The sequence below is a fragment of the Somniosus microcephalus genome, chromosome 11 (genome assembly GCF_052327205.1).
Source record: "Somniosus microcephalus isolate GS21.2 chromosome 11, FLI_Smic_1.0, whole genome shotgun sequence".
Taxonomy (NCBI): domain Eukaryota; kingdom Metazoa; phylum Chordata; class Chondrichthyes; order Squaliformes; family Somniosidae; genus Somniosus; species Somniosus microcephalus.
The window spans coordinates 139,421,059-139,445,905 of NC_140997.1; the positions used below are offsets into that span (position 1 = coordinate 139,421,059).

Below are 24,847 nucleotides of genomic sequence, written 5' to 3' on the forward strand. Positions count from 1 at the left end.
AGACTGGGTGACTGGGGGAGAGAGAGAGACTGAGGGGGAGAGAGAGAGAGACGGGGAGAGAGAGAGAGAGAGAGAGAGACTGAGGGGGAGAGAGAGAGAGAGACTGGGTCACCCAGCTGAGTAGGCTGGGCACAGTGAAAGCATTGATTTCTTTATGACAGCACAAAAACTGCCCTGACATCATAGCAGCTCTTTGACATCATAGTTACTCAATGCTAATGAGGGGATAATGAGCGGAATTTTGAACGTTTTGGGGATACCGTAATCGTAAGCTTTCTTTTGATGTGACGCGCGTGTAGGTACGCTCTATAACTTTCGAACGTATAGAGAATGGACAGACAGACAGACAGACAGAAGAGGTCTTATATAGATACTAGCTGGGGGGGCCCGGCTAGATATATATAGACTAGCTGGGGGTGCCCAGCGGTGCCGAGGCTTTTTTGAGGGCATGTTGTTTTTGGAAGAGAGAGAGGGAGCGACTGGGGGGGAGAGAGGGAAGGAGAGAGAGAGAGAGAGAGAGAAGGAGAGAGAGAGAAGGAGAGAGAGGAGAGAGAGAGGGAAGGAGAGAGAGAGGGAAGGAGAGAGAGAGAGAGAGAGAGAGAGAGAGAGAGTGAGTGAGGGAAGGAGAGAGAGAGAGAGGGAAGGAGAGAGAGAGATGGAAGGAGAGAGAGAGAGAGGGAAGGAGAGAAAGAGAGAGAGAGGGAAGGAGAGAGAGAGGGGGAAGGAGAGAGGGGGGGAAGGAGAGAGAGAGAGAGAGAGAGGGAGGGAGGGTAGGAGAGAGAGACGGGGTGAGAGAAAGAGAGAGACTGGGGGAAAGAGAGAGAGAGAGACTGGGGGGAGAAGAGAGAGAGAGAGAGATTGGGGGAGAAGAGAAAGAGAGAGAGATTGTGGGGAAGAGAGAGAGACTGGGAGTGTGAGTGAGAGAGAGAGAGAGAGAGAGAGACTGGAAGTGAGAGAGAGAGAGACGGAGTGTGAGAGAGAGAGAGAGAGATTGGGAGTGAGAGAGAGAGAGAGAGACTGGGAGTGTGAGAGAGATTGGGAGTGAGAGAGAGAGAGAGAGACTGGGAGTGTGAGAGAGAGAGAGACTGGGAGTGTGAGAGAGAGAGAGACTGGGTGTGTGAGAGAGAGACTGGGAGTGTGAGAGAGAGAGAGAGAGAGAGACTGGGAGTGTGAGAGAGAGAGAGACTGGGAGTGTGAGAGAGAGCGAGAGAGAGGCTGGGAGTGAGAGAGAGAGCGAGAGAGCGATAGAGCGAGAGAGAGACTGGGAGTGTGAGAGAGAGAGAGACTGGGAGTGTGAGAGAGAGAGAGACTGGGAGTGTGAGAGAGAGAGACTGGGAGTGCGAGAGAGAGACTGGGAGTGAGAGAGCAAGAAGGGCTTTCTACGCCATTAAAAGATCAATCCAAATAGAAATCCCAATTAGCATTTGGCTCAAAATTTTCAAATCAGTAATTGAACCAATTGCACTCTATGGCAGTGAAGTGTGGGGACCGCTAACACAACAAGAATTTGCAAAATGGGACAAACACCCAATTGAGATCCTACATGCAGAATTCTGTAAAAGTATCCTCCGGACGCAAAGGAAAACCGTAAACAATGCATGCAGGGCAGAACTAGGCCAATTTCCACTAATAATTACTATCCAAAAAAGAGCCACCAAATTTTGGAAACACCTAAAAATGAGCAACCCCCACTGCTATCATTACGAAGCCTTGAAATGCCAAGAGAGGACCATAAAGAATAACTCCCTCAGTCAACTAGTCCTGGGACTCAGTGAAGCAACCACTAACACTACTAACAATAACCAGCCCCAGGACAGTGACATCGTAGCACAGAGAATTCGACCCAACACAATTGTCACTAAACAAAAGGAAAAATACCTGTCATATTGGGCAGAAACAACAAAAACCCAAAGCAAACTCAATTGCTACTTGGCCCTAAACAGACAATACAGCATGGCTGAGTGCCTGACCATGGTAAAGGATAACAAACTGAGAAAAACCTTGACAAGGTACAGACTTAGCAAACATAGCCTAGCGATCGAAAAAGGCAGACACAGGCAGACCAGGCTGCCAAGAGAGGACAGGATATGCTCTCACTGCAGTCAGGGAGTAGTGGAGACAGAGATGCACTTCCTCACAGCCTGTGGAAAATATCAGGGCATCAGGGAGAATTTCTACCAAAAATTCTCACAAATATGCCCTGAATTCAGAAATTTGAATGACGACCAAAAACTCCCATACCTACTGGGGGAGGAGAGAAGCTGTGTAGCACTGGCGGCACACTATGTTACAGCTTGCCATGAACAGCGGGACAACCAGTAAACCTAAGAAAAGAGTATATATAAATAATGCGAATGTATATTTATACACGCAGGGATATACCTGTTTATACACTGTATGAATAGAACTGCGTTTATGTGTTCAACCATAAATGTATTTTGATGCTTTGGCAACATAGGATGTACCTTATCATGCCAATAAAGCGATTTGAATTGAATTGAATTGAATTGAGAGCGAGAGAGAGAGACTGGGAGAGTGAGAGAGAGAGAGACTGGGAGTGTGAGAGAGAGAGACTGGGAGTGAGAGAGAGACTGGGAGTGTGTGAGAGAGAGAGAGACTGGGAGTGAGAGAGAGAGAGAGAGAGAGAGAGACTGGGAGAGTGAGAGAGAGAGAGAGAGACTGGGAGTGTGTGTGAGAGAGAGACTGGGCGTGAGTGTGAGAGAGAAAGAGACTGGGAATGTGAGAGAGAGAGACTGGGAGTGTGTGAGAGAGAGACTGGGAGTGAGAGAGAGAGAGACTGGGAGTGTGAGAGTGAGAGAGAGTGGGAGTGTGTGAGAGAGAGAGAGACTGGGAGAGTGAGAGAGAGAGAGACTGGGAGTGTGTGAGAGAGAGAGAGAGAGAGACTGGGAGTGAGAGAGAGAGAGAGAGACTGGGAGTGTGTGTGAGAGAGAGAGAGAGAGACTGGGAGTGTGTGAGAGAGAGACTGGGAGTGTGAGAGAGAGAGAGAGAGATTGGGAGTGAGAGAGAGAGACAGACTGGGAGTGAGAGGGAGAGAGAGACTGGGAGTGAGAGAGAGAGAGAGAGAGAGAGAGTGGGAGTGTGAGAGAGAGAGAGAGTGGGAGTGTGAGAGAGAGAGAGAGAGAGAGAGACTGGAAGTGTGAGAGAGATTGGGAGTGAGAGAGAGAGAGAGAGAGAGAGAGTGGGAGTGTGAGAGAGAGAGAGTGGGAGTGTGAGAGAGAGATTGGGAGTGAGAGAGAGAGAGAGAGAGAGAGAGTGGGAGTGTGAGAGAGAGTGGGAGTGTGAGAGAGAGAGAGAGAGGGAGAGAGAGAGGGAGTGTGAGAGAGAGAGAGAGAGGGAGTGTGAGAGAGAGATTGGGAGTGTGAGAGAGAGACTGGGAGTGTGAGCGAGAGAGAGATTGGGAGTGTGAGAGAGAGAGAGAGAGAGAGAGAGAGAGAGAGAGAGGGAGTGTGAGAGAGAGAGAGAGAGGGAGTGTGAGAGAGAGATTGGGAGTGTGAGAGAGAAAGAGAGACTGGGCCGCCGCGGCCGCTCACCTGATGGCTTTGGTTCGGGCTCTGGGGCGTGGCTGTTGACGCCGCGGGGAAGTTTTGTGCGTGGCGGCTCCCGGCACAGCCCGCCGCGGTCGGTCACCTGGTGGCTTTGGGTCGGGCTCTCGGGCGGCACGGTTGACGCCGCGGGGAGCCCCGGGACCGGGCCGAAGGGGTGAAAGCCCGAGTGAGTCCCCGGGCCGCAGCCGCAAACTGAGCCGAGCCCTGAATGCCATTGGCCGAGGCGAAGACGGTGACCTGGTCGCGGAAATGAACGGCCTTCAGCAGGTTCTCGGCATTGTCTAAACTGGCGGCTAAAACAAATCGATCGGCGTCTGCCTCGGGCCCAGGGGGCAGCGGCATCGCGCCGGGAATTCGCTCAACTCAAGGCCCAGGCTTCCCGAGCTGCTAGGCCGCGCCCGGCGCCGGCACAGCCGCTCGAAATGGCCGTCAAAGTAGGCGAGCCTCCGGGCGAAGGGCAGGGGATCACTTCATTTCTAACTGTTCCTAAATACAATTTAAAACTGAAATAAATTGTTCTTTTCCTTAGTTCCCTAACACACAGAAAGTGTGGGAAAAAAATCGTTAAGAATCAAGATGGCGGCCACTCACCTCGGTTCAGAATGATAAGGCCCGCCCACACACGCACCGATTGGTCAACCATCAGGTCACTGAACTGTAGGATTGGTCAATCGTCAAGTCACTCAACACTCAACTGTAGGATGGCCCGCCCACACGTGCAATGAACCCGCCCCCATGATGCAGCGATTGGTCAACCGTTGGTCAACTGTCAGGTCGCTCGACCGCACGATTGGTCAACCTTCACGTCACTCAATGCTAATGAGCAAATGAGCAGAACTTTTCCCATTTAATGAGCGGAATTTTGAACGTTTTTTGGATACCGTGGGCACGATTTTTGTCTGACGGAAAAGTAAATACGCTTATGACCGTTCCGGAATCGTAATCTTTCTTTTGATGTAACACGCGTGTAGGTACGCTCTATAAGTTTCGAATGTATAGAGAACGGACAGACAGACAGAAGAGCAATTATATAGATAAGATAGATAATGGACACCTGGGGCTGAGTTACAAGCTGGAATCTAATTGTGGGGTTCAAATGGTTTATATATAGAACAACAGATAACCGGGAGTGAGTTACAGGTTGGAATTTAATACATAGAATAATGGATATGCGGGAATGAGTTACGAATGTCTTTTCTCCGGTTCCTGCTAAACAGCAAATCCGCTGTTCTACCCACTCTTCCTTCTCATTGTGTTGAAGGCAAAACTCATTGCATCATCCCCTACGTGAACTCATTCCTTCCAGGACCTCAGTCAGTCTTCCCTATAATTTCCCTTAAAAACCCAAGCTTGGTGTCCATAGCTCACTGCTTCACCTCACCATTTTCCTCCTCTTGTGTTCTAGCCTTGGTGTTGTCCTGTGCCTGTGAGCCTCGGCCCTTCACTAAGGCTTCCTCAAATATGTAAGAAATAAAGTTGGCGCAGAGGCCTATGTGAAGGACGAATTTCACCGGTGGACTTACCGGAACTGCTGGTGCTCCTTGGAGCTGCGAATCTTCGCTGCGAACCTTTCCGCCAGTTTGTCCAGGCTCCGGGAGTACTCCACCTCGATCTCCGCCTTCCTGCGGAAGAACTCCTGCAGATCCTGCAGGAGCTGGAGACGGGATTCCGACTGCTGCTCCAGGCATTTCAGCTGCTCTGTCAACTGAGCTCGGATTTCTGTGACAAAGATGGAAAATTATCCGTTAAGACAGAAAAAGAGAAAAACATTGCATTTATATAGCACCTTTCATGACCTAAGGACATCCCAAACCGCTTTACAACCAATGAAGTACTTTTGAAGTGTCGTCACAGTTGTAATGTAGGGAATGCAGCAGCCAATTTGTGCACAGCAAGCTTCCACAAACAGCAATGTGATAATGATCAGATAATCTGTTTTTAGGTGTTGGTTAAGGGATAAATATTGACCAGGACACCGGGGAGAACTTCCCTGCACTTCTTCAAAATAGTGCAACAGGATCTTTTACGTTCACCACCTGAGAGGGCAGACGGAGCTTCGGTTTAATGTCTTATCTGAAAGACGGCACGTCCGGCAATGGAGCACTCCCTCAGTACTGCATTGGAGTGTCAGTCTGGGCTACGTGCTCAAGTCTCTGGAGTGGGACTTCAACCCACAACCTCTGACTCAGAGGCGAGAGTGCTACCCACTGAGCCACGGCTGACACCTGACACAGGGAGTCATTCAGTTGAACGAGACTGTAAAAGCTGATGCTGTTTTACACCCCAAGCCCCTTTTGGTGAATTGTTCCGTACATTAAGGTAAGGGATACATCCGCTAATAAGAACATAAGAAATAAGAGCAGGAGTGGGCCATACAGCCCTTCGAACCTGCTCCTCCATTCAATGAGATCATGGCTGATCATCGACCTCAATTCCACTTTCCCGCCTGATCTCCATATCCCTTGATTCCTCCAGAGTCCAAAAATCTCTCAATCTCAGCCTTGAATATACTCAAAGACTCAGCATCCACAGTCCTCTGGGGCAGAGAATTCCAAAGATTCACAACCCTGAGTGAAGAAATTCCTCCTCATCTTGGTCTTAAATGTCCTACCCCTTATCCTGAGACTATGCCCCCTAGTTCTAGACACTCCTGCCACGCGAAACAACCTCTCAGCATCTACCCTGTCAATCCCCTTCAGAATCTTGTATGTTTCAATGAGATCACCTCTCATTCTTCTAAACTCCAGAGAGTATAGGCCCATTCTACTCAATCTCTCATCATAGGGCAGCCCTCTCATCCCAGGAATCAATCTAGTGAACCTTCGTTGCATCACTTCCAACACAAGTATATCCTTCCTTAGAAAAGGAGACCAAAACTGTGCATGGTACTCCAGGTGCGGACTCACTGTACAATGTTTGATTTTAAATTTACCCTTTTTCTCCCTTCTGCTCCTGAAGACACCGAGTTTTGCCAAATTTTGGTTCCACAGCTGCCAGCATCCTACCGGCACCTTAGCGAAATGCCTGTCCTTCATGGGTGAGCCTCAGCAGTGAGGGTCAGCAGGCTATTTGACCGTGGTCGGATCACAGCCTATCCTGTCTTCACCTGATGTCCCGCGCACACACTTGTCAGCAGGCGTCACTGGATAGTGATCGGGAACTCCAATCCTGGATGATTTTCCCTTCCTTGGCCCTAGGATGCTGAAGCCAAACTGTAGCGGCTCTACAGTTGTCCCAGGATCAACTCGAGCCTTTCCGGCCTGTTTGGCTCAGTGCTTTAACCAACTGAACCGTCGGGGAGCAAAATCGGTCTGCTTTGTGAAACCAAAAACGAGAATGAAGAAAAAGAATAAATTTGCAGGAAAACAGACACAACGGCCTGGTGCATCATGGTCTTCCCCTCGACACGCTGCAGTACAAGGCCATGTTACCATGGCAACACCACCTCCTTATCACATTGTTTTGCCACGTTGGTGGGCGGTATTCCGGAGGTGGGAATGGAAACCGGAGTTAAATAAGCAGGAGACTGAGGGCTGGGGAGAGTGAGCAGCCGTTGACTGGAACTCTTAGCTGGTGCTGTGTGCACGGGCACATTCTGCGCTGGAAGTGCGCCGCCCAACTTATTGAAAAAGAAGCGTCTAGGGTATATGCATATGCAAATAAGGCGGCCTCACACCTTCCCAAATTTGGGCTGCCCTGAACTCAGCCAGCCCGTGGTCTACACACAGATTTTAAAGGACCGCTGGAGGCTGCCACCAACCAGGAACGTTTGTTGAAAAGTACTTAGCTGAATGCAGAGCAGGGAGGTGCAGGGACACTCCTCCCGGTATCCTCTGCAGCGCCAAAGACCATGGGTGGCTCCCGCTCGGCCTTCCCCCGACAAGGCCTGAGGCCCAATATCAAGTGTCCCTCGGGCCTACACATTCCAGCGCAGGGATTTCGAAGCCAAAGGGTCATTGACATTTTAACAAGATGAATTGCTAGACTGAAGCAGCTGCAGCTATCTTAATAGACTCCCAGGAACGGGGCCTCTAGTGTAAAGGCAGGGCAATTACCTGGACTTACATATTTATGTGCATTTAGCACCAGGCATTGGAGCAATGACGAGAGCCAGCAAAGGCTCGTAAATAAATTGTTGCTCATCAGTGCACAGACTGTGCTCGCTTTTCACTCTGCCAGCAATACAGAGAATCCCTTGGAGCCTAACAGACATCAGCTGGTGTGATGGTCCACAGCTCAGCTGATCACTCTTTATAGCGGTGGGTATTGGTTAAGTGCAACCCTATGCTTGAATGGCCAGCCAGTCAACGTCTAGGCTCACACATTAAAAGAGGCAGATTGTAATGAGGTACTTTTATAAGTATATTAAGGGCAAGAGGATAACCAGAGAAAGAGTAGGGCCCATTAGGGACCAAAGTGGCAATCTGTGTGTAGAGCCGGAAGATGTAGGTGAGGTTTTAAATGAATATTTTGCATCTGTGTTCACTATGGAGAAGGACGATGTAGCCATAGAAATCAAGCTGGGGGATTGTGATATACTTGAACAAATTAGCAATGAGAGGGAGGAGGTACTAGCAGTATTAGCGGCTTAAAAGTGGATAAATCCCCAGGCCCAGACGAAATGTATCCCAGGCTGCTGTGTGAGGCAAGGGAAGAGATTGCAGGGGCTCTGACACAAATTTTCAGAACCTCTCTGGCCACAGGGGAGGTGCCAGAGGACTGGAGAACAGCTAACGTAGTACCCGTCATAAATCTCATCATCGAGAAACTACCTATGAAATAACACTGGATGGCCAGCTGGTGACGCCGTCCAAGGAGTATAAATACTCGGGCTTTGGCCCCAGCTTGCCAGGGACATTTTGTAAAGACAAGGAGCTAGTGGAAACAACTAGACTTCCATGTTCTGAAATAAGTTGATTAAAGCCTTGCTTTATGCTCAAACCAAGTGCATAGTGAGTTTTATTACGTCAGTATCATTGTTCAAGAAGGGTAGTCGGGATAAACAGGGAATTACAGACCAGTGTGCCCAACATCAGTGGTAGGGAAATTATCGGAAAAAATTCTGAGGGAAAGAATTTGTGTCTCCACTTGGAGAGGCAAGGATTAATCAAGGATAGTCAGCATAGCTTTGTCAGGGGGAGATCATGTCTATCCAATTTGATTGAATTTTTCGAGGGGTTGTCTAGGTGTGTGGATGAGGGTAGTGCAGTTGATGTAGTCTACATGGACTTCGATAAGGCTTTTGATAAAGTCCCACATGGGAGATTGGTCAAGTAGGTAAGAGACCATGGGATGCAGGGCAATTTGGCACATTGGATCCAAAATTGACTTAGTGGCAGGAGGCAGAGGGTGATGGTCGAAGGTTGTTTTTGTGACTGGAAGCCTGTGTCCAGTGGTGTACCGCAGGGATTGGTGCTGGGCCCTTTGCTGTTTACATTAATGATTTAGATATGAATGTAGGAGGTATGATCAGTAAGTTCGCAGATGACACGAGAATTGGTGGAGTGGTAAATAGCGAGGAGGGAAGCCTCAGGCTTCAGGACGATATAGACAGGTTGGTCAGATGGGCAGAACAGTGGCAAATGGAATTTAATCCTGAAAAGTGTGAGGTGATGCATTTTGGGAGGACTAACAAGGCAAGGGAATACACAATGAATGGTAGGACCCTAGGAAGGACAGAGGGTCAGAGGGACCTTGGTGTGCATGTGCATAGATCCCCGAAGGCAGCAGGACAGGTAGATAAGGTGGTTAAAAAGGCATATGGGATACTTGCCTTCATTAGCTGAGGCATAGAATATAAGAGCAGGGAGGTTATGATGGAGCTGTACAAAACACTAGTTAGGCCACAGCTGGAATACTGTGTGCAGTTCTGGTCGCCACACTATAGGAAGGCTGTGATTGCATTGGAGAGGGTGCAGAGGAGATTCACCAGGATGTTACCTGGAGTGCTTCTGCTATGAAGAGAGACTGGACAGGCTGGGGTTGTTTTCCTTAGAGCAGAGAAGGCTGAGGGGGGACCTGATTGAGGTATACAAAATTATGAGGGGCATAGATAGGGTAGATAGAAAGGAACTTTTCCCCTTAGTAGAGGGGTCAATAACCAGGGGGTATAGTTTCAAGGTAAGGGGAAGGAGATTTAGAGGGGATTTGAGGAAAAAAAAATTCACCCAGAGGGTGGTTGGAATCCGGAACTCACTGCCTGAAAGAATGGTAGAGGCAGGAACCCTCAGAACATTCAAGCAGCATTTAGATGAGCACTTGAAATGCCATAGCATACAAGGCTATGGACCAAGTGCTGGAAAATGGGATTAGAATAGACAGGGCTTGATGGCCGGCGTGGACATGATGGGCCGAAGGGCCTCTTTCTGTGCTGTATAGCTCAATGACTGTGCGACTTGTAATGAGATTCTCCATTTCGTCCCTTGTACATACCAGCAAATTCCGGTGGGGTGGGGGGTCACGACTGTGATGAAATATTCCATTCATCACTCATCAGTATTTCTCTGCCTGTGACTGTGGTTGGTTTCAGTTTCATTTCCATTGTATTGTACTGTGTGTAGGGCTCCGCCCATACCTGGCTCCTATGTAAGCTGGCCCAGCCTGCAGCACATCCAGTACGGCAGACCTCTGGATGGAAGATACATTCTCCTCTGTGTGTTACCTTCTAAATCAATAAAAGCCTTGTTTTGTTTCGCTAACATCGAGTCTCGGATTTATTGAGGCACATCAATTTTATTGACTTAATTTTCAACACAATGGATCAACTCTTGAAACCCGAACGTTTGGATTTGGACCAGCATGCTTCGGACGCATCGGCACGCTTCGGACACTGGTTTATGTGTATGGAATTCTTCCTGGACAATTCCGCAGCCGTCAAAGACGCTACGGACGCTGCGAGTATGAAACTCGGAATTCTGCGGAATTGGGTAAGCCACCGGGTTTACCCCCTCATCCAAGACGCCGACACGTACCTGGCCGCCTGCGACATCTTAAAGGCGCATTACCAGCAGCCTACGAATGAGGTGTATGCTAGGCATCTGCTCGCTACTCGCGCACAGCGACCTGGGGAATCGGTGGAGGAGTTCCTAGGCACCCTGAAAACGCTTCGCAAAGACTGCAAGTGCCAAGATGTAAAAGCCGCAGTGTACACTGACGAGCTTGTTCGCGATGCCTTTATCACAGGCCCCAGCTCCACTTACATCCGGCAGAGACTGCTGGAAAAAACGGGATTCGACCTGAAACAGGCTGCGGACACAGCACGATCCCTGGATGTGGCCCAGAGAAACTCGGACGCCTACTCTTCAGCCCGCGCCGTCCACGCCGCCACGTGTGCACCAAGGGCGCCGCCATCTTGGAAGGCATCTTCCCCGCCCGGCAGCCCGACACCGTCGGGGCCCCGCTCTCCCCCCAGAAGCCCTACGACAGCCGCGACGCGTCGGGGACCCAACTGCTACTTCTGCGGGCAGCCGAAGCACACCAGAAACCTGTGCCCGGCGAAAGGCACCACCTGCTTTAAGTGCGGTAAGAAGAGGCACTTCGGGAAGGTGTGCAGAGGGAACCCCGCTGGAAAACCCGCCACCGCCGCGTGTGCGCCGTGGGAGCGGCCATCTTGGATGCCATCTTGCCCGACCTCGTGGGGTCCGCCATCTTGTGAGCAGACAGCGTGGACGCCATCTTGTCTCGATCAGGGCCCTACAGTGGCATCGGTCACAGTGGACCAGACCAGGCCGCACCCGCTATCCAAATCAATGGTGGACATCGAGGTAAACGGGTGCAGGGTTAAATGTTTAATTGACAGTGGAAGCACGGAGAGTTTTATCCACCCTGAACTGGTACAACAACTCTCCCTAAAGGTGGTCCCTACTCGGGGTACCATCTCTATGGCTGATAAAACCCAGACATCGACCATTATGGGTTACTGCACGGTACAATTGTCCGTTAACGGAACTGTATACGATCATTTTAAAGTATTAATCATGAAGAATCTATATGCGAGCGTGATCTTGGGCCTGGATTTCCAGTGTTACCACCAAAGCATCACGCTCAATTACGGTGGGTCCCAGCCGCCCCTCACAGTGTGCGGTCTGGCTACCCTGAAGGTAAAGCCGCCTTCGCTATTCGCGAACCTTACCCCTAACTGCCGGCCAATAGCGACCAAAAGCAGGAGGTACAGCTGGGAGGACAGGCGGTTTATCGCGACCGAGGTAGACAGGCTCCTGAAAGAGCGCATTATTGAACGCAGCAATAGCCCGTGGCGCGCCCAAGTGGTGGTGGTAAGGGGTAGCGAGAAGAAACGGATGGTGATCGACTATAGCCAAACGATCAACAGGTACACCCAACTAGACGCCTACCCGCTACCCCGCATATCAGAAATGGTGAACCAAATCGCCCAATACCGGGTGTTCTCCACCATCGACCTCAAGTCAGCGTGCCACCAGCTCCCTATCAGACCAGAGGACCGCCCGTACACCGCCTTCGAGGCGAACGGACGCCTCTACCAATTCCTCAGAGTCCCCTTTGGGGTGACGAATGGGGTCTCGGTCTTCCAGAGGGAGATGGACCGCATGGTCGATGACCACCACTTGCAGGCAACCTTCCCCTACCTCGACAACGTCACCATCTGCGGCCACAACCAGCAGGATCATGACTCGAACCTCGAGAGGTTCCTGAAAACCGCACAAAAACTCAACCTCACCTACAACGAGGACAAGTGCGTTTACAACACCACGCGCCTCTGCATACTAGGCAGCGTGGTGGAGAATGGGGAAATCGGTCCAGACCCCAACCGATTGCGCCCCCTACGGGAGCTGCCCCTGCCCAACACTCCCAAAGCCCTGAAAAGGTGCCTGGGGTTATTTTCTTATTATTCCCAATGGGTCCCCAACTACTCCGACAAAGCCCGCCCCCTCTTGAAAGCATCCTCTTTTCCGCTCTCTGCTGAGGCCCATGCCGCCTTCAAAAGCATTAAACAGGATATTGAGCGGGCCACGCTACAGGCAGTGGACGAGAACACTCCCTTTCAAGTGGAAAGTGATGCGTCTGACTTTGCCTTGGCGGCCACCCTCAACCAGGCGGGGCGGCCCGTAGCTTTCTTCTCGAGGACCCTCCAAGGGCCCGAGATCAGACACTCCTCCGTAGAAAAGGAGGCCCAAGCCATCGTGGAGGCAGTGCGCCACTGGCGCCACTACCTAGCCGGCAAACGCTTCACCCTACTTACTGACCAGCGGTCGGTAGCGTTTATGTTCAATAATAAACAGAGGGGGAAGATTAAAAATGATAAGATTCTTAGGTGGCGGATCGAGCTCTCCACCTTCGATTATGACATCATTTACCGGCCAGGGGCCCTTAACGAATCCCCCGACGCCCTCTCACGAGGGATGTGTGCCAGCGCCACCGGGGATCAGCTACAGACCCTCCACAATGACCTCTGCCACCCAGGGGTCACGCGGCTGTTCCACTTCATAAAGTCCCGCAACTTACCCTACTCGATTGAGGAAGTTCGGTCCCTGACCAGGAACTGTTGCACTTGCGCTGAGTGCAAGCCTCGGTTCTACCGCCCAGATAGAGCCCACTTAATCAAAGCTACACGGCCCTTTGAGCAGCTCAGCTTAGATTTCAAGGGCCCCCTCCCGTCCGTCGACCGCAATGTTTACTTCCTGAACATTGTGGATGAATACTCTCGTTTCCCATTCGCCTTCCCCTGCCCAGACATGACCAGCGCCACGGTCATTAAATGCCTCAACAGCCTGTTCTGCCTGTTCGGTATGCCGAGCTACATCCATACGGATAGGGGGGCGTCCTTCATGAGTGAAGAGCTACGCCAGTACATGCTGTCCAGGGGGATCGCCACGAGCCGTACCACCAGCTACAACCCCCGGGGTAACGGTCAAGTGGAGCGAGAGAACGGGACAGTATGGAAAGCAGTCACTCTAGCTCTAAGGACCAAAGGCCTCCCTATCTCCCGCTGGCAGGAAGTCCTCCCAGATGTGCTCCATTCGATACGGTCGCTATTGTGTACTGCCACTAATGCCACGCCTCACGAGCGAATGTTTGTCTTTCCCCGGAAATCCACCTCAGGCGTATCCATGCCGTCATGGCTCTCCACCCCAGGTCCGGTATTCGTGCGAAGGCATGTGAGGGGCCACAAGACAGACCCTCTCGTGGAGTCAGTGCACCTACTCCACGCCAACCCCCAATACGCGTATGTCCGGCACGCCGACGGAAGGGAGGACACCGTGTCCATAAAAGACGTCGCCCCAGCCGGTAACGACAACAACCACGACAACAGCAGCAACAATGACCACAGCAACTCTTACCCAATTCCAATTCCAATTCCAATTCAAATGCTTTATTGGCATGAAAGTTTACAGAGAACCATATTGCCAAAGCTTACATAGCAAAAAGGTACAGTTTTCCAACATTCTGTAGGTGTCAATCGATTTGACATTTGTTGGGTATATACAATATTATTTTTAAACAATATTAATTTTAAACAGTCTTTCTACTTCATTTGGTACGTTCAATATTAATTTTAAACAGTCTTACTTTTAAACAGTCCTCAGGTTGTGACATGTTGTTACATATTTAGCCCCAAGGTCTCTCTTCCCCCCACTCTCTCTCTCTCTTCCCCCCAGTCTCTCTCTCACTCCCCTCAGTCTCTCTCTCTCTTCCCCCCAGTCTCTCTCTCTCTCTCTCTTCCCCCAGTGTCTCTCTCTCTTTTCCCCCTGTCTCTCTCTCTCTCTTCCCCCCAGTCACTCTCTCTCTTCCCCCAGTGTCTCTCTCTCTTCCCCCAGTCTCTCTCTATCTTCCCCCAGTCCCTCTCTCTCTCTCTTTTCCCCCAGTCTCTCTCTCACTTCCCCCCAGTCTCTCTCTCTCTTCCCCCCAATGTCTCTCTCTCTTCCCCCAGTCTCTCTCTCTCTTCCCCCCAGACTCTCTCTCTCTCTTCCCCCAATCTCTCTCTCTCTCTATTCCCCCCAGTCTCTCAGTTCAGTTCAGTTCAGTTCAAATGCTTTATTGGCATGAAAGTTTACAGAGAACCATATTGCCAAAGCTTACATTGCAAAAAGGTACAGTTTTCCAACATTCTGTAGGTGTCAATCGATTTGACTCTTTGTCTCCCAGTCTCTCTATCTCTTCCCCCAGTCTCTCTCTCTCTCTCTCTCTCCCCCAGTTTCTCTCTCTCTCCCCCCTCAGTCTCTCTCTCTCTATCTCCCAGTCTCTCTCTCTCCCCCAGTCTCTCTCTCTCCCCCAGTCTCCCAGTCTCTCTCTCTCCCAGTCTCTCTCTTCCCCCAATCTGTCTCTCGCTCCCCGTCTCTCTATCTCTCTCTCTCTGTCTCCCAGTCTCTCTATCTCTCTCTCCCCAGTCTCTCTCCCTTCCCGTCTCTCTCTCTCTCCCCCAGTCTCTCTCTCTCTCTCTCCCCCATCTCTCTCCCCCAGTCTCTCTCTCAATTTTTTTTTTTTTTTTTCAATTCAAATGCTTTATTGGCATGATGAAAGTTTACAGGGAACCATATTGCCAAAGCTTACATAACAAAAAGTACAGTTTTCCAACATTCTGTAGGTGTCAAACAATTTTGACCTTCGTTGGGTACAGACAATATTAATTTAAACAGTCGTTGACCCTCATTGGGTACATTCAGTATTAATTTTTAAACAGTCGTTGGGTACATTCGGTATTGATTTAAACATTCTTAATGTTTATATATGCTATGGGTGTGCTCGTTAGTCCCTCACTGTTCCTCAGGTTGTGACATGTTGTTACATATTGGGCACCAAGGTATGATCTGTCTCCTTCTCCCAGGGCTAATCTTAATTTTGACAGGTCATCCAATTCTTTGAAATCTGGGGTTGTTTGGCTGAGCTTGTCAAAATATATGTCTCTTGTTTTGTTGAATTTTTCGCATTTTAGGAGGAAGTGCATCTCTGTCTCAACCTCGCCGGCCAGACATTGATCACATATTCTATTCTCTCTAGGCTGCCAGGATTTCTTGTATCTTCCTTTTTCAATTGCCAGTTGGTGGTCGCTTAGTCTGTACCTGGTGAGGGTCTGTCTCTGTTTTGTGTCTCTGATGGTCGTGAGATAGTCTGCCAGTTTATATTCTCTTTTTAGGGCCCGGTAACATTCTAATCTGCTTTGGCTTTTGGTTATTTTGTTCCAATGTTCCAGGTCGGTTTCTTTGCATTGTTTAATGATTTGGTTCACTCGGATTGGTGTTTGGAGGGCAGTGTTGGTCTGGGACTGGTCAGGGTCCAGCTGAGTAGGAGTACTTAGTTTCAGTAGCAGCTGACTCAGGGGACTCATTTCTGGGTTCAGCTCTTGGGTCTGGAGGGCTTTAAAATGAAGGGTGTCTGGGGAACTAGATTTGAGGTGATTTAGAAAGTTTAGTGCTCGTTTTTGGATGTTTATTATCAGTGGGTATCTGCCTAGTTCGGCTCTACATGCATTTGTTGGTGTTTTCCTTTGGGTGCGAAGAATGCTTCGGCAAAATTCTGCATGTAGGGCTTCTATTGTGTGTTTTTCCCATTTAGTGTAGCTCTCTCGCAGTCTCTCTCTCTCTCTCTCTCTCCCCAGTCTCTCTCCTCTCCCCCAGTCTCTCTCTCTCTCACACTCCCAATCTCTCTCTCTCACACTCCCAATCTCTCTCTCACACTCCCAATCTCTCTCTCTCTCACACTCCCAATCTCTCTCTCTCACACTCCCAGTCTCTCTCTCACACTCCCAATCTCTCTCTCTCACACTCCCAATCTCTCTCTCTCTCTCTCACACTCCCAATCTCTCTCTCTCTCAGTTCAGTTCAGTTCCAGTTCAAATGCTTTATTGGCATGAAAGTTTACAGAGAACCATATTGCCAAAGCTTACATTGCAAAAAGGTACAGTTTTCCAACATTCTGTAGGTGTCAATCGATTTGACATTTGTTGGGTATATACAATATTACTTTTAAACAATATTAATTTTAAACAGTCTTTGTACTTCATTTGGTACGTTCAATATTAATTTTAAACAGTCTTAATTTTAAACAGTCCTCAGGTTGTGACATGTTGTTACATATTTGGCCCCAAGGTATGGTCTGTCTCCTTCTCCTAGGACTAATCTCAATTTTGACAGGTCATCCAATTCCTTGAAATCTGGGGTTGTTTGGCTTAGCTTGTTGAATAATATGTTTCTTGATGTGTTGAATTTTTCGCATTTTAGGAGGAAATGCATCTCTGTTTCAACCTCGCCGGCCAGACATTGATCGCATATTCTATTCTCTCTAGGCTGCCAGGATTTCTTGTATCTGCCTTTTTCAATTTCCAGTTGGTGGTCGCTTAGTCTGTACCTGGTGAGGGTCTGTCTCTGTTTTGTGTCTCTGATGGTCGTGAGGTAGTCTGCCAGTTTATATTCTCTTTTTAGGGCCCGGTAACATTCTAATCTGCTTTGGCTTTCGGTTATTTTGTTCCAATGTTCCAGGTAGGTTTCTTTGCATTTTTTAATGATTTGGTTCACTCGGATTGGTGTTTGGACGGCTGTGTTGGTCTGGGGCTGGTCAGGGTCCGGCTGAGTACTTAGTTTCAGTAGCAGCTGACTCAGGGGACTCTTTTCTGGGTTTAGCTCTTGGGTCTGAAAGGCTTTGAAATGAAGGGTGTCTGGGGAGCTAGATTTGAGGTGATTTAGGAAGTTTAGTGCTCGTTTTTGGATGTTTATTATCAGTGGGTATCTGCCTAGTTCGGCTCTGCATGCATTTGTTGGCGTTTTTCTTTGGGTGCGAAGGATGCTTCGGCAGAATTCTGCATGTAGGGCTTCTATTGTGTGTTTTTCCCATTTAGTGTAGCTTTGGTGATTTAGCGGGCCCCATACTTCACTACCGTACAGTGCAATGGGCAGGATTATGCTGTCAAATATTTTGAGCCAGATTTTGATTGGGATTTGGATGTTGTAGAATTTTCTTTTTATTGCATATAGGGCTCTTCGGGCTTTTTCTTTTAGTGCATTCACTGCTATGCTGAAGCTCCCTGATGCTGTAATAGTTAGACCAAGGTAGGTGTAGCTCATAGTGTGTCCTATAGTGGTATCACTGAGGGTAAACTGGTATTTGTTTTCCTGACATCTGGGCCTTTTTTGAAAAATCATGATGTTGGTTTTCTTTAGATTTACTGTTAGAGCCCAATTTTGGCAGTATTTGTCGAGTAGGTCTAGTTGTTGCTGTAATCCCTGTTCTGTGGGAGACAGCAGAACCAGGTCGTCCGCATAGAACAGGGATTTCACTTCTCCATCCAGGAGACCCACCCACTACTCTTTCATCACCCCCGGAAGAACATCGACCAACGGTACCCCCACCAACTACCCCTTCAACAACCCTGGCGGCACCCCCGGCAGAGACCCAGGAGGCCACCGGGGACACCCGGCCGACACCCGCGGCACCACAACAGCCACGTCGGTCGCAGAGGACTATCAAACCCCCGAACAGACTAAATCTATAGAAGGGGTGAATGTGATGAAATATTCCATTCATCACTCATCAGTATTTCTCTGCCTGTGACTGTGGTTGGTTTCAGTTTCATTTCCATTGTATTGTACTGTGTGTAGGGCTCCGCCCATACCTGGCTCCTATGTAAGCTGGCCCAGCCTGCAGCACATCCAGTACGGCAGACCTCTGGATGGAAGATACATTCTCCTCTGTGTGTTACCTTCTAAGTCAATAAAAGCCTTGTTTTGTTTCGCTAACATCGAGTCTCGGATTTATTGAGGCACATCAATGACCACCTGATGTCTCAAAGCGCTTTACAGCCAATGAAGTATGGTTGTAATGTGGGAAATACGGCAGCCAATTTGCACACAGCAAGCTCCCACAAGCAGCAATGTGATAATGACCAGATAATCTGTTTTTGTTATGTCGATTGAGGGAAAAATATTGGCCAGGACACCGGGGAGATCTCCACCTGCTCTTCTTCGAAATAGTGCCATGGGATCTTTTACTTCCACCTGAGATAACAGACGGGGCCTCGGTTCAACAATTCATCTGAAAGACGACACCTCCAATAGCGCAGCACTCCGTCAGCACAGCACTGGGGAGTCAGCCTAGAGTTATGTGCTCAAGTCCCTGGAATTGGAGCTGCATGTGGGGGGGGCCATTCCTGCACTGCTGCATGTGAGGGGGCCATTCCTGCACTGCTGCATGTGGGGGGGCATTCCTGCACTGCTGCATGTGGGGGGGCATTCCTGCACTGTTGAATATGGGGGGGGGGCATTCCTGCACTGCTGCATGTGAGGGGGCATTCCTGCACTGTTGAATATGGGGGGCCATTCCTGCACTGCTGAATATGGGGGGGCCATTCCTGCACTGCTGAATATGGGGGGGCCATTCCTGCACTGCTGAATATGGGGGGGCCATTCCTGGCACTGCTGCATGTGGGGGGGGGGGGCCATTCCTGCACTGCTGAATATGGGGGGGGCCATTCCTGCACTGCTGCTTGTGGGGGGGGGCATTCCTGCACTGCTGAATATGGGGGGGGGGCATTCCTGCACTGCTGAATATGGGGGGGGGCATTCCTGCACTGCTGCATATGGGGGGGGGGCATTCCTGCACTACTGAATATGGGGGGGGGCATTCCAGCACTGCTGCATATGGGGGGGGCATTCCTGCACTACTGAATATGGGGGGGGGCCATTCCTGCACTGCTGAATATGGGGGGGCCATTCCTGCACTGCTGAATATGGGGGGGCCATTCCTGCACTGCTGAATATGGGGGGGCCATTCTCTGCACTGCTGAATATGGGGGGGCCATTCCTGCACTGCTGCATGTGGGGGGGGGGCCATTCCTGCACTGCTGAATATGGGGGGGCCATTCCTGCACTGCTGCTTGTGGGGGGGGGGGGCATTCCTGCACTGCTGAATATGGGGGGGGGGGCATTCCTGCACTGCTGAATATGGGGGGGGGGGCATTCCTGCACTGCTGCATATGGGGGGGGCATTCCAGCACTACTGAATATGGGGGGGGCATTCCTGCACTGCTGCATATGGGGGGGGCATTCCTGCACTACTGAATAGGGGGGGGGGGCCATTCCTGCACTGCTGAATACGGGGGGGCATTCCTGCACTGCTGAATATGGGGGGGGCCATTCCTGCACTGCTGAATATGGGGGGGGGGCCATTCCTGCACTGCTGAATATGGTGGGGGGGGGCATTCCTGCACTGCTGAATATGGGGGGGGCATTCCTGCACTGCTGAATATGGGGGGGGGGGCCATTCCTGCACTGCTGAATATGGGGGGGGGGCATTCCTGCACTGCTGAATATGGGGGGGGCATTCCTGCACTGCTGAATATGGGAGGGGCCATTCCTGCACTGCTGAATATGTGGGGGGGGGGCATTCCTGCACTGCTGAATATGTGGGGGGGGCATTCCTGCACTGCTGAATATGGGGGGGGCATTCCTGCACTGCTGAATATGGGGGGGGGGCATTCCTGCACTGCTGAATATGGGGGGGGCATTCCTGCACTGCTGAATATGGGGGGGGGGGCATTCCTGCACTGCTGAATATGGGGGGGGCATTCCTGCACTGCTGAATATGGGGGGGCATTCCTGCACTGCTGAATATGGGGGGCATTCCTGCACTGCTGAATATGGGGGGGGCCATTCCTGCACTACTGAATATGGGGGGGGGGGGATTCCTGCACTGCTGAATATGGGGGGGCATTCCTGCACTACTGAATATGGGGGGGGGGGGATTCCTGCACTGCTGAATATGGGGGGGCATTCCTGCACTGTTGAATATGGGGGGGGCCATTCCTGCACTACTGAATATGGGGGGGGGGGCATTCCTGCACTGCTGCATATGGGGGGGGCATTCCTGCACTGCTGAATATGGGGGGGCATTCCTGCACTACTGAATATGGGGGGGGGGATTCCTGCACTGCTGAATATGGGGGGGCATTCCTGCACTGTTGAATATGGGGGGGGCCATTCCTGCACTGCTGAATATGGGGGGGGGCATTCCTGCACTACCGAATATGGGGGGCCATTCCTGCACTGCTTAATATGGGGGGGGGGCATTCCTGCACTACCGAATATGGGGGGCCATTCCTGCACTACCGAATATGGGGGGCCATTCCTGCACTACTGAATATGGGGGGGGGCATTCCTGCACTACCGAATATGGGGGGCCATTCCTGCACTACTGAATATGGGGGGGGGCATTCCTGCACTACTGAATATGGGGGGCCATTCCTGCACTGCTGAATATGGGGGGGGGCATTCCTGCACTACTGAATATGGGGGGGCATTCCTGCACTACTGAATATGGGGGGGCATTCCTGCACTGCTGAATATTGGGGGGGCCATTCCTGCACTACTGAATATTGGGGGGGCCATTCCTGCACTGCTGAATATGGGGGGGGGGGCATTCTTGCACTAACGTTTGTGGGGGCTAATCCTGCACTGTTGCATTTGTGAGCTAACCTTGCTTTTTTGAATGTGGGGCTCCATCCTGCATTGCTGCATGTGGTGGCTAGTACTCCATGTGGGGGCATGGTCCTGCATGTGGGGGCACGGTCCTGCATGTGGGGGCACGGTCCTGCATGTGGGGGCAATGGACCTGCACTGTTGCAAGTGAGGGTCCTTTTACTGTCAGCAAAACCGCACTCAGTCACAGGTATCGCATCTTCTGCACAGTGAGTAACTCACGTCAATGACCACGTTCAAGCCTAGGTTCAGTAAGAGGGCACCTATTGCTATCGGCACTGGATATAGATCCAGACAGCAGCCACTAAAAACACATGTGCAGGAATATGGATTCAAGCTCAGCCACCGAGACCTGATACTTTAAGAGCAGAGAGCACCCTGCAGAGAGAAGGCTCTGTATCCGACAGCCTAAGGCAGAATGGTTAGCTGTGCAGATGTGTATGATGCAGGCGCTCCTCCCCAGGAGTGACTACAGCAGGAAATGCAGCCAATATCCCAGAGCCGGCTCAATACTGTGCATCGTCACATTGATCTAGAAGTGCAGGCAGCCACTGCTGATGAATGCGCCCAACTTGCATCAGTGGCGTCAATTCCTCCAGGAAACGCACTGACGTTCAGGACGCCAGCTGTCTCATTTACCTTGTGTTGCCTGTCGAGGCAAGCAAGCAGGAGTAGTGCTCCACAGAAAGGGACTGCAATGTGACAAAGGGCTGCCAGTGTTTGTCCCACTCGCTCTTGCACTCGTTTACATCTGATCTGTTATTCCAGCTATCTAGATGCTAATTTTTGACATTTATTTTCACATCTTGTTTTCCTTCTTCACACGGCATTGACTCAGGATGGAATCAGCTGTGGTTGCTGTCCCCCCCCCCCCCGACCTGTGAAGGAATAAGCCATATAACCTATTTAGAAAAAGACATGATTGTATCAAAGAATTCTGGCCTTATTGGAACAGGTCAAGTTGTTGACCCGGAATAAATAACCTTATTGAAACAGAAGGTGCATGGCTCCGAGAGGCTGACTTTTGGGAACAAACATAGAAACACAGAAGATAAGAGCAGGAGTAGGCCATTCGGCCCCTCGAGCCTGCTCCGCCATTCAATGCGATCATGGCTGATCATCCAAACTCAGTACCCTGTCCCTGCCTTCTCTCCATACCCCTTGATCCCTTTAGCCTTAAGAAATATATCCAACTCCTTCTTGAATATATTTAATGAATTGGCCTCCACCGCCTTCTGTGGTAGAGAATTCCACAGGTTCACCACTCTCTGGGTGAAGAAATTCCTCCTCATCTCAGTCCTAAATGGCTTACCCCTTATCTTTAGACTGTGACCCCTGGTTCTGGACTCCCCGCCATCGGGAACATCCTTCCTGCATCTAGTCTGTCTAGTTCTGTTAGAATTTTATAAGTTTCAATGAGATCCCCTCTCATTCTTTTAAACTCTAGCGAATACAAGCCCAATCGATCCAATCTCTCCTCATACGTCATTCCTGCCATCCCAGGTATCAGCCTGGTGAATCTTCGCTGAACTCCTTCCATGGCAAGAACATCCTTCCTCAGATAAGGCGACCAAAACTGCACACAATACTCAAGATGTGGTCTCACCAAGGCCCTGTACAACTGCAGCAAGACATCCTTGTTCCTGTACTCAAACCCTCTCGCTATGAAGGCGAGCATACCATTTGCCTTCTTAACCGCCTGCTGCACCTGCATGCTTACCTTCAGCGACTGGTGTACAAGGGGACACCCAGGTGTCATTGTACTTCCCCTTTTCCCAATCTATTGCCATTCAGATAAAAATCTGCCATCCTGCTTTTGCCACCAAAGTGGATAACCTCGCATTTATCCACATTATACTGCATCTGCCATGCATCTGCCCAATCGCCCAACCTGTCCAAATTGTACTGGAGTTTCTCTGCATCCTCCTCACAGCACACATGCCCACCCAGCTTTGTGTCATCTGCAAACTTGGAGATATTACATCTAGTTCCCTCGTCTAGATTATTAATATATATTGTGAACAGCTGCGGTCCTAGCACTGATCCCTGCGGTATCCCACTAGTCACTGCCTGCCACTCGGAAAATGACCCGTTTATTCCAACCCTTTGCTTCCTGTCTGCCAACCAGTTCTCTAGCCAAGTCAGTACTTTACCCCCAATCCCATGTGCTTTAACTTTGCACGCTAATCTCTTATGCGGGACCTTATCGAAAGCCTTCTGAAAGTCCAAATATACCACATCCACTGGTTCTCCCTTATCTATTCTACCAGTTACATCCTCAAAAAATTCCAGTAGATTAGTCAAGCATGATTTACCTTTTGTAAATCCATGTTGACTTTGTCCGATCCTGTCACTGTTTTCCAAGTACTCTGCTATTACATCTTTTATAATGGACTCTAGCATTTTCCCCACTACCGATGTCAGGCTTACCGGTCTATAATTCCCCGTTTTTTCTCCACCACCTTTTTAAAATATTGGGGTTACATTAGCCATCCTCCAATCCATGGTAACTGAATTTTGGAAGATGACCAGCAATGCATCTACTATTTCTAGGGCCACTTCCTTAAGTACCCTAGGATGTAGATGATCAGGCCCTGGGGATTTAACGGCCTTCAATCCCGTCAATTTCCCCAACACCATTTCCCTACAAATACTGATTTCATTCAGTTCCTCCCTCTCATTAGACCCTATGTTCCCCGACATCTCTGGGAGTTTGTGTCCTCCTTTGTGAAGACAGAACCAAAGTATGTATTTAATTGGTCTGCCATGTCTTTGTTCTCCATTATAAATCCCCCTGATTCTGACCGCAAGGGACCACTTGACTTTACCAATCTTTTTCTCTTCACATATCTATAGAAGCTTTTACAGCCAGTTTTTATGCTCCCGCAAGCTTACTCTCATACTCTATTTTCCCCCTCTTAAAAATTCCTTTGTCCTCCTTTGCTGAATCCTAAACTGCTCCCAATCCTCAGGTTTGCTGCTTTTTCTGGCCAATTTATATGTCCTCTCCTTGGATCTTATGCTATCCCCAATTTCCCTCGTTAGCCTCGGTTGAGTCACCTTTTTTGTTTTATTTTTATGCCAAACAGGGATGAACAAATTCTGTAGTTCATCCATGCGATCTTTAAATGTTTGCCATTGCCTATTCACCATCAACCCTTTAAGTAACATTCCCCAATCCATCCTAGCCAACTCGCGCCTCATACCATCGTAGTTTCCTTTATTTAAATTCAGTACCCAAGTCTCTGAATCAACTACTTCACTCTCCATCTTAATGAAGAATTCTATCATATTATGATCGCTCCTCCCCAAGGGGCCTCGCACAACAAGATTGCTAATTAATCCTTTCTCATTACATAATACCCAGTCTAAGATGGCCTGATCTCTAGTTGGTTCCTCGACATACTGGTCCAGGAAACCATCCCGTATACACTCCAGGAATTCCTCTTCCACAGTATTGTTACTAATTTGGTTAGACCAATCTATTTGTAGATTAAAGTCACCCATGATAACTGCTGTTCCCTTATTGCACGCATCTCGAATTTCCCGTTTAATGCCATCCCCAACCTCAGCATTACTGTTTGGGGGTCCGTATACAACTCCCACTAACGTTTTCTGCCCCTTGGTATTTCTCAGCTCTACCCATACAGATACCACATCATCAGAGCTAATATCCTTCCTCACTATTGTGTTAATCTCCTCTTTAACCAGCAATGCTACCCCACCTCCTTTTCCTTTTTGCCTGTCCTTCATGAATATTGAATACCCCTGGATGTTGAATTCCCAGCCTTGGTCACCCTGGAGCCATGTCTCCATAATCCCAATTATATCATCTGTTTA

The 24,847-nt window shown here is 49.7% G+C and overlaps 1 protein-coding gene across 3 annotated transcripts in view; it reads right to left on the reverse strand.

The window, feature by feature from the left end:
* srgap3 (SLIT-ROBO Rho GTPase activating protein 3) overlaps positions 1-24,847 on the reverse strand; it is a 438,498-nt gene that overhangs the window by 247,829 nt on the left and 165,822 nt on the right. For 2 of the 3 annotated variants that reach the window (XM_086001322.1, XM_086001321.1), the window contains exon 2: positions 5,090-5,285. In XM_086001322.1, coding sequence (XP_085857448.1) covers positions 5,090-5,285 — 196 coding nt within the window. Of the gene's footprint in view, positions 1-5,089; positions 5,286-6,498; positions 7,500-24,847 lie in introns of those variants that run through there. The other variant, XM_086001323.1, reaches the window with a different exon arrangement.